Consider the following 13614-nt stretch of genomic DNA (forward strand, 5'->3'; position numbering starts at 1 on the left):
AAGACTAAGACTGTGCCCATGCTCAGTGTGGTCTGGGCTGTTGCTTAGGGATCATCATAAATTATCAAAACAGCACAAGCCAGAAGCTGATACAGCAACAGAATACACAGACTGCACTGGGTTCTGTGTTGTCGTGTAATCTAATGTGGATTTTATAGTTTTTGTATTGTTTAATACAAACTTTCTCCAACTCTGCAGAACCTGTGGCTGCAGCAAAATAATCCTCCAAATAGAATCCCAGTTTATCTGTTTACATCTGGCACCATGATCTTTGTGCCTGCTGCTGGAGTTGGAAACATTAAAGGGGATGTAAAGGCAAAAATAAAATCCAATACAAATGTCTACACAGTCACGGACTGCTCTACAGGGAAACAAAGCTGCTGGAGTTCTGAAATGCTGGGAAGTAAGGCGGGGGCTCGCCCTGCTGTTCATAAGTATGCTTGTTTCCCTGCAGAGCAGTTAGGGACCATCTGACAATTCCTATCCACAGCAGTAAATGAAGGGAGAATTCCACTACATACAGTCAGGTTTCCTATTCCCTTCACATGGCAGTGGACACTTTAGGGTTAATCCCTCCTGTCTGTGGACGGAACAGGAATTAGTAGCAAATAAAAGGAGGCCCCTCCCCTCTGCCGCCATCTTTTTTTCTTCCTGCAAACTCCCCCCTTACGTGCCAGTGCAGAAAGCATCTCATGTACTGAAGCTCCGGGACCGAGCTGTCGCTTGTGGGAGTCTCCGGAGGGACTGGCGAGTCCTTGGCCATCCGTTGCCTATCAGCGTGGTAAGCCGCAATGCCGGACACAACCGGCGCATGCGCAGTAAATTCGCTGACGGACCCTTCCAAAATGGCGGAAAGGTAATGCGCATGCGCAAGATTCAAATAAATGCGGAAGCGGGGAAAAAACGCCTGCGATTCTTCGCTCAGCGTTCGTTCTCCCCTCGTTTTGCTGCCACACAGTGTTAGTGCCTGCTGTTCTGTGAGAGGGTGCAATCTGTAAGTATTATACTTCTATTCTATACACGCTGAGCCTAAAGGACGGAACCTTTTCTAAAAGCTTCATTTTTTTGCAGTGACTGGTGTAATGAGCTTAAGACGCTCTCATTCAGGCTCCAGGGGGTGAGTCCTGTATCATTTTTCTTCAATCTGCAATGAGGAAAAGAGAGATGCATTTACAAATGGAAACTTTTTCTTTTTCTACAGAAGTTCCCCAAATAGACTGGAGCAAAGGAGGAAATCTCACAGAACGGAATGCATCTACTGTGAAGATCCTGTTGTGCCAAACAAGAAAGTATGCAGAAAATGCATGGATGAAGCAACAGGTGTCAATTCTAAACAATTCACAGACCTAATGGATTGGATGAAGGAATCCTTCAACAACTCCATGTCCAACATGGTTTCCGAAGTAACCAACAAAGTCCTTACCAACATCAACTCTGAACAAGCCAGTGCCAGTGGGAGAGTCAGCTCCAAACAGACCAGAGAAAGAGAACATTCCACATCAGAAGGTGAACTCTCGGATACGGAAACGGAGGAAGAGGAATGTGAAATGCCTTTGGATATGGTTGAACCACTTATCAAAGCAATCAGGAAGACTTTAAACCTTAGAGATGATCCCATTCCCTCTAATAAAGACAAGATGTTTAAATCCTCATCGAAAAGAAACCACCTTTTTCCCATACATGAAGTCATCAAAAACAGTATGGAATCTGAATGGGAAACGCCAGACAAAAAACTGACACTCCCAAGGAAAATTAAGAAGTTATTCCCCTTCGCGGAACAAGATTCAAAAATATGGGACAATGTCCCGAAAGTAGACGCAGCCATCACCAGAGTCGCAAGAAGAACCACTCTACCAGTGGACGAGGGGGTGTCTCTAAAAGACACTATGGAAAGGCGTCAGGACTCCACACTCAAAAAACTTTACCTGGCTAATGGAACCATCTGCAAAGCGGAAGTAGCTAATACTACGGTTGCCAGAGCCAATAAAATCTGGATAAACGAATTGGAACATGCCATAAAATCGGGTGTGGAAAGAAACAAACTCTTAGAAATGATCCACGACATAAAAGTGGCCAACGATTACTCCGCTGAAGTTTCCTTAACAAATGTGAAACTAGCAGCCAGAACTATGGGTTTGGCCGTCTCAGCAAGAAGATCCCTGTGGCTCAGACACTGGAATGCAGACTCGCAGTCAAAACACAACTTGTGTTCATTGCCCTTCAAAGGAGATCTACTATTCGGTACCAAACTGGATCAAATCATCTCCAAAGCCTCGGCGGGGAAATCTGCCTTTCTTCCACAAGAGAGAAGAGAGAGAAAATTTCAAAACAGGAATCAAAAAAATTCCTTTCGGGACGCCAGACAATACAGACCGGGGAAATACAATACCAGACAGTGGAAAACCAGGAGCCAAAACTTCCAAAACCCCCAAGGTTTCAAAAGAGACCTCAAAACTGATAAAAATAAAGCATGAAGGTGCGAGAGTCCAACTGTCTTATATAGGCGGGAGACTAAAAGATTTCAAGGCAGTTTGGGCTCAAGAAATCCAAGACGAATGGGCAAAAGATATAGTATCAAAAGGATACCTTCTAGAATTTGCAAAAAAACCCAAGTCCTCTTTCACCTCATCAGACAGACCAAGATCAAAGGAGGCAACTACACAACTAAAATCCATCATAAAAAAGTTACTACAAAACAAAATAATCTCCAAAGTACCACCAAACCAAAGATTCAAAGGTATTTACTCCCACCTTTTCCTCAAAAGAAAGGCGAATGGGGAGTTCAGAGTAATTCTAAACCTAAAACATCTAAACGAACATCTCAAAGTCCCAACTTTCAGGATGGAAACCTTAAAGTCAATTGCACTATCCCTTTCCACAAAGGATTGGATGATAAAACTAGACCTACAAGATGCCTACCTACACATCCCCATCCACTCAGATCACACAAAATACTTCAGATTCAAGACCTTGGGGGAACATTTCCAATATACAGCCATGCCATTCGGACTGGCCACAGCCCCAAGGATATTTACAAAAATCCTAGCACCTGTCTTGGCGAATCTAAGAATAATGGGGATACAAATCTACGCCTATCTAGACGACATCCTCCTGAAAGCTCAATCAAAACCTCTATTGCTGGCTCACCTCACCACTACAACCCATTACCTGTCAAAATTAGGCTGGATCATAAACTGGGGAAAATCCATGATAATCCCATGTCAGAGGATAGAATACCTGGGCACGATCTTAGACACCAGGGAAATGACCCTCAGCTTGCCAAAGACAAGGGCAAAGGACTTAAAGAAAAATATACAACAACTCATTCTTCATCCCATTACGACAGTCAAGATCTGCCAAAGCACAATAGGGAAAATGGTCTCCACCATAGATTGTGTCAGATGGTCGAGGATACACACTCGGAGTCTCCACTTCAATTTCCTATCTCAATGGAACAAGAACCCCAAAACACAAAACCAACTAATATTTCTCACAGAAAAGACCCTACAAAGCTTGAGATGGTGGTTACAAGAGAAGAACCTTCGAATACCTATGCCACTACAGATAGACTCATGGACCACAATCACCACAGACGCCAGCAGTCTGGGATGGGGAGCTCACATGGGGGTCCACAAAACCCTAGGGTGGTGGAACACAGAAGAGAGTCAAAGATCCTCAAACTGGAGAGAATTAAAGGCAATTCACCTAAGCTTACTGGCATTCAGCCCTTTCATTCAGGGAAAAGCGGTCTGGATCAAATCAGACAACACTACAGCAGTGAGGTACATTATGAAACAAGGGGGCACAAGATTTTGGAATCTGTTAGCCTTGACCACAACTATTCTAACTTGGGCAGAAAACAACCTCTTTCTCCTCAAAGCTTCCCACATAGCGGGAAAAGACAATGTGATCGCAGACAAACTAAGCAGAACTCTCCCCAAGGGAGGGGAATGGGAACTGAGCCAAAAAATCTTCAAAATGATTTGGAAAAAATGGGGACCCTTCAAAATAGACCTAATGGCCTCCAGATCCAACACAAAGATGGAGAATTTCTGCTCTTGGGAAAGAGACCCGAAAGCCTCACTGACAGACGCTTTTTCAATAAAATGGAATTGGGGCCCCCTTTACATCTTTCCCCCGTTCGCATTGATTCAGAAGGTAATTACAAAAATCACTCAAGACCAAGCAAATGTGATCCTGATTGCCCCTTGGTGGCCGAGACGAGTTTGGTTCCCTCAAATTCTCCACCTATCCAAGGGGAATTATTGGAAACTTCCAAACCATCAAGACCTTCTAACACTGAAATCTGTGAACTACCCTCATCAGGAGAAGCTAGCTCTAACGGCATGGCGCTTGAAAGGGACAAACTAAAATCCCTAGGTCTGTCAGAAGGTGCCATAAACACCCTACTAGCTGCCAAAAAATCAGCTACCACAGAAAAATATTTCAAAACCTGGGAAAAGTTCTCAGAATGGTGCAGGAACAACAATTCTTCTCCCATGTCCAACTCAGAAACTCAAGTGGTAGAGTTCCTTCAAAAGGGTGTAGACCTAAGCCTAAGCAATCCCACCCTTAAAGGACAAATTACTGCAATCTCCCACTTCTCGGGAATCCGCTGGAGTTCCAATCCTCTCATCAAAAGATACTTCCAAGCGCTTAAAAGAATCAGGCCGGCAACTAAAACAAGAGTTCCCCCTTGGGACCTCAATCTAGTACTAAAGGCCTTGACTTCTACTCCATTTGAACCCATGGACAAAGCACCCCTAAAAATTGTCAATTTAAAAATGACATTTCTGATAGCTATCGCTTCAGCCAGAAGAGTCAGTGAGATACATGCTCTCTCAATGGGAGAGGACAAAATCACATTCTCTCAAGATAAGGTCATACTAAGAACTCGTGAAGGATTCACCCCAAAGGTAATTTCCAAATTCCACACGACTCAGGATATTATCCTGCCAACATTCTTTGAGAATCCTAACTCAGAGGAAGAAGAAAAATGGCATACGCTAGATGTGGTGAGATGTTTAAAAATCTATCTCGACAGAACCAAAGAGATAAGAAAAACTGACTCTTTACTGGTTATCACTCAAGGCACGAGAATCGGTAACCAACCTTCCAAAAACACTGTGGCCAATTGGATAAAAGAATGCATCCATATGACATACTCAAACCAGTCATCTTCAGTACCCTCTAAAGTTAAGGCACACTCAACCAGAGGTACAGCGACATCCTGGGCACTCAGGGCCCAGGTACCATCAGAGGACATATGCAAAGCAGCAGTATGGAGTTCTTGGAACACATTCGTCAAACACTACAAATTTGACCTTTACTCAAAAAGTCTTTCCAACTTTGGATCCTCAGTACTTAACAGTGTATTAAATGAGTAAAATTGCATTCCCACCCTCATTGTTGTTTGCTTTTTTACGTCCCTAAAGTGTCCACTGCCATGTGAAGGGAATAGGAAAACGGAAAATCAAATCATACTTACCGAGATTTTCTTTTCCTAGACCTGAACATGGCAGTGGACAAGGCTTCCCAACCCTCTATGGGGGAGTTACAGAAAAGTCCAAAAGATGGCGGCAGAGGGGAGGGGCCTCCTTTTATTTGCTACTAATTCCTGTTCCGTCCACAGACAGGAGGGATTAACCCTAAAGTGTCCACTGCCATGTTCAGGTCTAGGAAAAGAAAATCTCGGTAAGTATGATTTGATTTTCCGTTTTGTTATAAAAACAGTACAAATTTTTTAATTAAAGTATATTGGAGATAGATTTCTTTTTCATTAAAAAAAGTAAAAACGGGATATAATTTTTTTTGCCTTTACATGCCCTTTAATAAAGCCATATTGATATTATCACATCTGCCTCCCGTGGATATGTCGGTCAGTGCTGAAAGCGGGCAAAGTTTTCTCTGAACACCCTGCCATAGACAATTCTGAGAATTGTCTGCTAAAACACAAGTAGTGTTGTAGCAGAGACAATTATCCGTATTGTCTAGTTTGTAGTTGCTACAAGTAGCGCCATGTGTCATTGCATTAAAGGGCATGTTAACCTTCATGCTATGATTAATTATACCTGGATTGTCTATAGGGAATGGTTCATTTAAAGTTTTACATTCCCCCTCCCATGTTTTCATGGAGCAGTTCAGTAAGTAGGGTTGCCAGATTTCAAAATTGTAAAAATTTGATGTATTAGTTTGGTTGGGTGTTTTTTGGGTTTACAAATCATCAGTAGTAGCAAGTTGTGGATCAAAGTTCCTGCATGGCCCACTCATGCTGGTGATGTCACCCCATTTGCAACCCCCTTTCATGTATCCACCTTGCCTCACTAATCTGTGATGTCGCTGTATAGGGCCGATCAGGATCGGCTCTATAAAATATTTAGGGCATTCAGGATGAGCTGGGTGTCATCACAAAATTTCTGACCCGCGCACATAATTAGTTAATGAATTTCTTTAACTCTACTCAGCTGAAACTTCAGCTGTTACATGTGATGCATTAAGTTGCTAACCTTCCTCTGATGCTGCTGAGAAACTAATGTACCTCCTTTAATTATGCAAAATAAAGGCTCACTTTTGTTAATTATGCAAAAAATGTCTCAATTCATCCATAAGGACATGACTTTTGCTTTGAACATGACACAGCCATAAGAAGCCAAGGAATTGGAAGTCAGCGACCCCCCTCCCCATATGAAGAGTACATATCACTTGAAACAAGAAAAAAAATCAAATAGATTATGTTGAAAAAGACAGGGATATTAAGTTATTTGTATGAAGGTACTCATTCCATTTAAGGGGCTTAAACTTGCCATAGCTAGATGTACAGTCGCAGCTCTGACTTCGATAAGTAGTAGTAGTATTAAAAAAGCCTTTCTGTACATAGTTTATTTTGTCATACACCATATAAGAAAACCCCTGCAGTAGCATCTTGCCCCCTGACTTGACTGGATTCTCCTTGACATTTAGCCTTGTTTACTTCTACCCTGGCCTTGAGCAGTTTCTTATATCTTCGTTTGTTTTGTGTACTGTGAAGGGAAGTTACATTCCAAAGCATTCTTCTATACTTCCTTTTCATTGCTTGCACTTCCAAAAGACTAAACTCTGACTTTGTTTTGGGTTCTAAATTCTGGTCAATTCAAAATCACGCAGCTCATGTTAATAAATGTTTTTCTTTCACTTCAAGTGGTCTTTGGTAACTGAATTCCCCCAACATTTAGGGAGCTATCACACGGGCTGATTCGGGGAGATTTAGTCGCCTGGTGACTAATTTTGCCTCTTCGGAAATCGAAGCACTGCAAGTGCATTGGTGCTGGCGTTTTCTCATTATAGCAGGCGGAAGGCAGTTTTGGGAGATTGCGGGGCGACAATCTCCCCAAACTGCCTTCCGCCTGCTATAATGAGAAAACCCCAGCACCAATGCACTTGCAGTGCTTCGATTTCCAAAGTCAACCGAAATTGCTTCACAAGTAAACTTCGAGCAACTTTGGAAATCGAAGCTCCGCAAGTGCATTGGCGCTGGCGTTTTCTCATTATAGCAGGCGGAAGGCAGTTTGGGGAGCTTGTCGCCCCACAAGAGGTGATTAGTCACCAGGCGACTAAATCTCCTCAAATCTGCCCGTAAACTTGAACCCTAACCTTAAATTGGGAAATTGTAGAAATTTTGTGTGAACAACAGATTACAAACTGGATTACACAACCAAAAATGGTTGTTGGTAAGAAATTTAAAGGGATACTGTCATGGGAAACATTTTTTTTCCCAAAATGAATCAGTTAATAGTGCTGCTCCAGCAGAATTCTGCACTGAAATCCATTTCTCAAAAGAGCAAACAGATTTTTTTTATATTCAATTTTGAAATCTGACATGGGGCTAGACATATTGTCAATTTCCCAGCTGCCCCAAGTCATGTGACTTGTGCTCTGATAAACTTCAACCACTCTTTACTGCTGTACTGCAAGTTGGAGTGATATCACCCCCTCCCCCCCCCCAGCAGCCAAACAAAAGAACAATGGGAAGGTAACCAGATAGCAGCTCCCTAACACAAGATAACAGCTGCCTGTTAGATCTAAAGGTGGCCATACACGGATAGATCCGCTCGTTTGGCGATGTCGCCAAACGAGCAGATCTCCCTCCGATATGCCCACCTTGAGGTGGGCAATATCGGGCTGATCCGATCGTGGGCCCTAGGGCCCAACGATCGGATCCTTCACGTTCGCAAACGGGCGGTCGGATCGCGGGACCGCATCAACGAACAGATGCGGCCGCGATCCGACGGGATTTTTAACCCCATCCGATCGAGATCTGGCCGACTTTCGGCCAGATCTCGATCGGGGAAGCCCGTCGGGGCCCCCATACACGGGCCAATAAGCTGCCGACTCGGTCTGTCGGCAGCTTTTATCGGCCCGTGTATGGCCACCTTAAGAACAGCACTCAATAGTAAAAACCCATGTCCCACTGAGACACATTCAGTTACATTGAGAAGGAAAAACAGCAGCCTGCCAGAAAGCATTTCTCTCCTAAAGTGCAGGCACAAGTCACATGACCAGGGGCAGCTGGGAAATTGACAAAATGTCTAGCCCCATGTCAGATTTCAAAATTGAATATAAAAAAAATCTGTTTGCTCTTTTGAGAAATGGATTTCAGTGCAGAATTCTGCTGGAGCAGCACTATTAACTGATTTTTTTAAGAAAACATGTTTTCCGATGACCGGATCCCTTTAAGTAAGGGGCTGGCTTCTTCATTTTATTTTCTTTGTGAAGACATAGCTTTTTGTATACATTCTTCCTTTACACATTTTTGTGAGACTTGCACTTGACTTGTCAGGCATATACAATATAAAAACTCTGCTTGATCAATAGGAAGCACCTTCCAAACACTTTTCCAGTTGAGTTGTTTTCAGATTGTTCACCATAACAAATACTTTTTTTTAAATTGCTTTCCATATTTTATTTTTTATTGTTTTCCTACAATTGAAGTTTGAAGTTTAATGTTCCTGTCTCTCTCGTGTTTGTTTCACAGCTCTTTGATCCAGGAACATCTGAACTGTTACAATTTGTTACATTTAGTTGATACATTTAGTTGATACATTTCTCAGCAGTATCTGTGGAATATAAGCAAATATTGTATCGATTCTAACAGCTGCCTTTAATGAAACTCAGGGATTCTGCTCAGCAGGGAAAAAGATAACAAAGTTATAAATTAAATGTATCAATTCAAACGGTAAAAGAGTCGCTGACCCCCCTCCCAGAACTGGTTTAGAAGATGAAAAATGAAACTTTGCACTTCAATATGAGAAAGATTGGTCACAAATAGAAAATAGAAAGTAATTGGAAAAAGTTTTTATTTCTGGTGATATATCTGAAATCAACTGAACTGAAAGTGTTTGAAGGTGAACAACCCCTTTAATAGGAAGCATTAAAGGGGTGGTTCACCTTTAAGTTAACTTTTAGTATGTTATAGAATGGCCAATTCTAAGCAACTTTTTAATTGTTCTTCATTATCTATTTTCTATAGTTATTTGCCTTTTTCTTCTGACTCTTTGCAGCTTTGAAATGGGCGTCGCTGACCCCTTCTAAAAACAAATGCTCTGTAAGGCTATAAATGTATTATTATTGCTAATTTTTATTACTCGTATTTCTATTCATGCCTCTCCTATTCATATTCTTGTCTCTTATTCACATCAGTGCATGGTTAGTAGGGTAATTTGGTCCCTAGGTACCAGAATGTTTAAAGGAGAAGGAAACCCCCTAGCCGCAAAATCCCTCCCTCCTCCCCCCTGGCCAACCTGTCCCCCCGGGCAAATGCCCCTAACTTGTTACCCCTCTGCGCAGGTCCTGTCCACGGAGTTCACAGGCGCCATCTTCTCCCGAACGGTCTTCTTCCTGCTTTCACCGGCGTTTTTTGGCGCATGCGCAGTGGGAGCATTTACCGGTACAGTTCTACTGCGTCTGTGCCAAAAGTCAAGAAGTTTTCTGCAAATCGAAGAGCTGCTGAATAAACCGCTAAATAACTCAAAAACCGTAATAATAAAAAATGAAAACCAGTTACAAATTGTCTCTGGGACAGGCAATATATTCATTTACATACGCCATATTAATGAACTGTCTGCATGTACTTATCAATTCCCAAATGAATTTATTTTCATGTTAACATTTGGTATATATTCTTGAAAAGTGACTTACTTGTATACCTAGCTAGGGGGACTATTGAAAAAGAGCCTGTCGCTATGTTTTTGCATCTCTTTTTCCTGATTCATTTTCCTCTTGTTACTTTTATAAGGTAGGTTAGTGAGTACCACTCTAGCTTACTTTGTGTACAAAAAGGATGCTCCTCTATTTTGTGTACTATTCAGAGCCCTGTGTGCCATTATACAGAGATCTTACCGTTAAAGGAGAACTAAACACAAAAAATTAATATGGCTAAAAAGCCATATTTTAAAACACATTTTTTAACAATTAAATTAAAAAATTGAAAATAAAAGTGTTAATTTCTAATACTCGGTTGATAACCCTTTGCTGGCAATGACAGCCTGAAGTCTTGAACTCATTGACATCATCAGATTCTGGCTTTCCTCCTTTTTAATGCTCTGCCAGGCCTTTACTGCAGCGGCTTTCAGTTGCTGTTTGTTTGTGGGCCTTTCTGTCCGAACTTTAGTCTTCAACAAGTGAAATGCAGCTCAATTGGGATTAGATCAGGTGACTGACTTGGCCATTCAAGAATATTCCACTCCTGAGTTGCTTTGGCTGTATGTTTTGGGTTATTGTCCATCTGTATTATGAAACGCCTCCCAATTGACTGCATTTAGCTGGATTTGAATAGACCGTATGTAACACCTCAGATTTCATTCAGCTGCTTCTGTCCTGTCTTCTGACTCTTTGCAGCTTTGAAATTGGCGTCGCTGACCCCTTCTAAAAACAAATGCTCTGTAAGGCTATAAATGTATTGTTATTGCTAATTTTTATTACTCGTATTTCTATTCATGCCTCTCCTATTCATATTCTAGTCTCTTATTCGCATCAGTGCATGGTTAGTAGGGTAATTTGGTCCCTAGGTACCAGAATGTTTAAAGGAGAAGGAAACCCCCTAGGCGCAAAATCCCTCCCTCCTCCCCCCTGGCCAACCTGTCCCCCCGGGCAAATGCCCCTAACTTGTTACCCCTCTGCGCAGGTCCTGTCCACGGAGTTCACAGGCGCCATCTTCTCCCGAGCGGTCTTCTTCCTGCTTTGACCGGCGTTTTTTGGCGCATGCGCAGTGGGAGCATTTACTGGTACAGTTCTACTGCGCCTGCACCAAAAGTCAAGAAGTTTTCCAATTCCACTTCGTGACTTTCGGCACATGCGCAGTAGATCGGTACCGGTAAATGCTCCTACTGCGCATGGGCCAGAAGATGCCGATTAATCCAGGAAGAAGACCACTCGGGAGAAGATGGAGCCTGTGAACTCCATGGACAGGACCTGCGCAGAGGGGTGAGTAACAAGTTAGGGGCATTTACCCGGGAGGACAGGTAGGCCAGGAGGGAGGGGGGCAACACAGGGGAGGGGGATGGATTTTTGCGCCTAGGGGGTTTCCTTCTTCTTTAAAATGCAAATCGAAGAGCTGCTGAATAAACCGCTAAATAACTCAAAAACCTTAAATAATAAAAAATGAAAACCAGTTACAAATTGTCTCAGAATATCACTTTCTACATCATACTAAAAGTTATCTCAAAGGTGAAAAACCCCTTTGATTTTATTTTTCTTTCACAATAAAACAGTACATACTTGTTCTAAAACTAAGATCTAATTAATCCTTCTTGAAAGCAGAAAGCAGCCTATTGGGTTTCATTTATCATTTACATGCTTTTTAGTGAACTTGTGGTATGAAGATCCAAATTACAGAAAGATCCTTTATCCAGAAAACCCCAAGCATTCTGGATAACAGGTGCCATGCATAAAATCTTATATAATCTTATACATAGATGGTAGTCTCCAGTTCTCAAAGAAACCTTGCCATCAATAAGGCACTTCAAAATGCCATTTTAAACATTAAATATTTACAAAAAAATCTGCATTATAAGTATAGTTCAAGCTTAGTAATTAGAGGCAAAGGAAAGCAGATCCATTGTAATGAGCGCACCCCAGTAGCTCCATTAACAGGCCTGGCGGTTGCCAGTTTGGAGCAAAACTAAGCGAATATCTGCGGATATATGGCTATATTTATAGTTTGTTAAATCAAAATTAAACTGGGCATACACATATCTGTAATATTTTACAAAGCATTTTTGTGTATGGATGTCCTTCAAGTCTGGACAATATCTTTGTACTATGGATATTGGTCAGTTCCGGAATTGAGAAGGTTGTAAAATTTCAGCTGTTGACAACATGCTGGTCAGTTCATTGTGGATTGGATTATGGGGAAGTGAGGATCTGCAGCCACTTCTAATAGAAGTGCAACTGAAATGTTGGAGAGAGAGTGCTGGTCCAGGAATTGTTTATTCCAAATCAGATGTATTCAAAATTGACCGTGCACCCCGTAAGTTACTGAGTTGAGGTGGCCATAGACGTGCAGATTTACCTTCCTATCAGACGAACAATCGTTCGGTGCCGGCTCCCGACCTGCCACTAACCATTCAGATTAAATAAAGTAGTAAAAGAACAGATCAGACGAGATCATACGAAAGTTATGTCTGACAAAAAGCTAGTGACAGCCTCCCACTGATATCGTCATATCGGCAATACACGCAGAGATATTATCGGTAGCGGACAGAATTTTTTTAACCTGTCCGATTAGTCTGAACGTCTGACATTCCACACACATCCTGAAAATAGTATGAAACGGAAATTTGTACGATCAAATCTTTGCGTCTATGGCCAGCTTTAGAGTGCGGGTGTGTGTGTATGTGTGTATATATATATATATATATATATATATATATATATAGTGTGTGTGTGTGTATATGTGTGTGTATATGTGTGTGTGTGTGTATATATGTATGTATATATATGTATGTATATATATATATATGTATATATATATATATATATATATATATATATATATATATATATATATATATATATATATTAGTTACCATTAAGTATAAGGTTCTGTGTTTATTGTAACAGAGACAAAAAAAAAACAACAACAACCCCCACATTTATTTGGTTAAAATGAACTATGGTTGATGCTTCTATCTGCTTCTTTTTGTTCTGCTAAATTGCCTTACTGTGCATTGCCATATATGATCAACTTTTCTATCAACATCACAAAATTTTAAGACTATATATTTCATGTGTCCGTGTATTCCTGTTTTGTGTTATCTGCAGGAAAATCAACGATCCTTATCAGAAAAGCCTCTCGTGCTGCATATCTCTGCTATACTTCCAATGATGTCAGGCCAAGAACTGGCTGAAGTGGTTCAAATAGCAGTGGAGGATTTGCATTCAGACCATCATCCAGGTGAGTGCTATATCCAAAATGAGTTTCTAATAAAGTGTTAAGCAGTTAATTTTTTTCCACGCACAAACAAATAAAAGTATTGCAAATTCATTAGTCAGTAAGGCTGTATTTTATTTCTAGATTCAAATGTAACGGCATGTTTCTTTAGAGAATACGTTTTTTTTTTTTTTTTACTATGTCTAAAT

At 41.3% G+C, this 13614-nt stretch overlaps 1 protein-coding gene across 1 annotated transcript in view; it reads left to right on the top strand.

Annotated features, from left to right (window-relative positions):
- Positions 1–13614, top strand: part of banp.S (BTG3 associated nuclear protein S homeolog) — a gene marked incomplete at its 5' end in the record, with an annotated part of 187468 nt that overhangs the window by 2168 nt on the left and 171686 nt on the right. The window contains 1 exon segment of the mRNA NM_001095794.1: positions 13297–13429. Coding sequence (NP_001089263.1) covers positions 13357–13429 — 73 coding nt within the window.

This window comes from Xenopus laevis, chromosome 4S (genome assembly GCF_017654675.1).
Source record: "Xenopus laevis strain J_2021 chromosome 4S, Xenopus_laevis_v10.1, whole genome shotgun sequence".
Lineage (NCBI taxonomy): Eukaryota > Metazoa > Chordata > Amphibia > Anura > Pipidae > Xenopus > Xenopus laevis.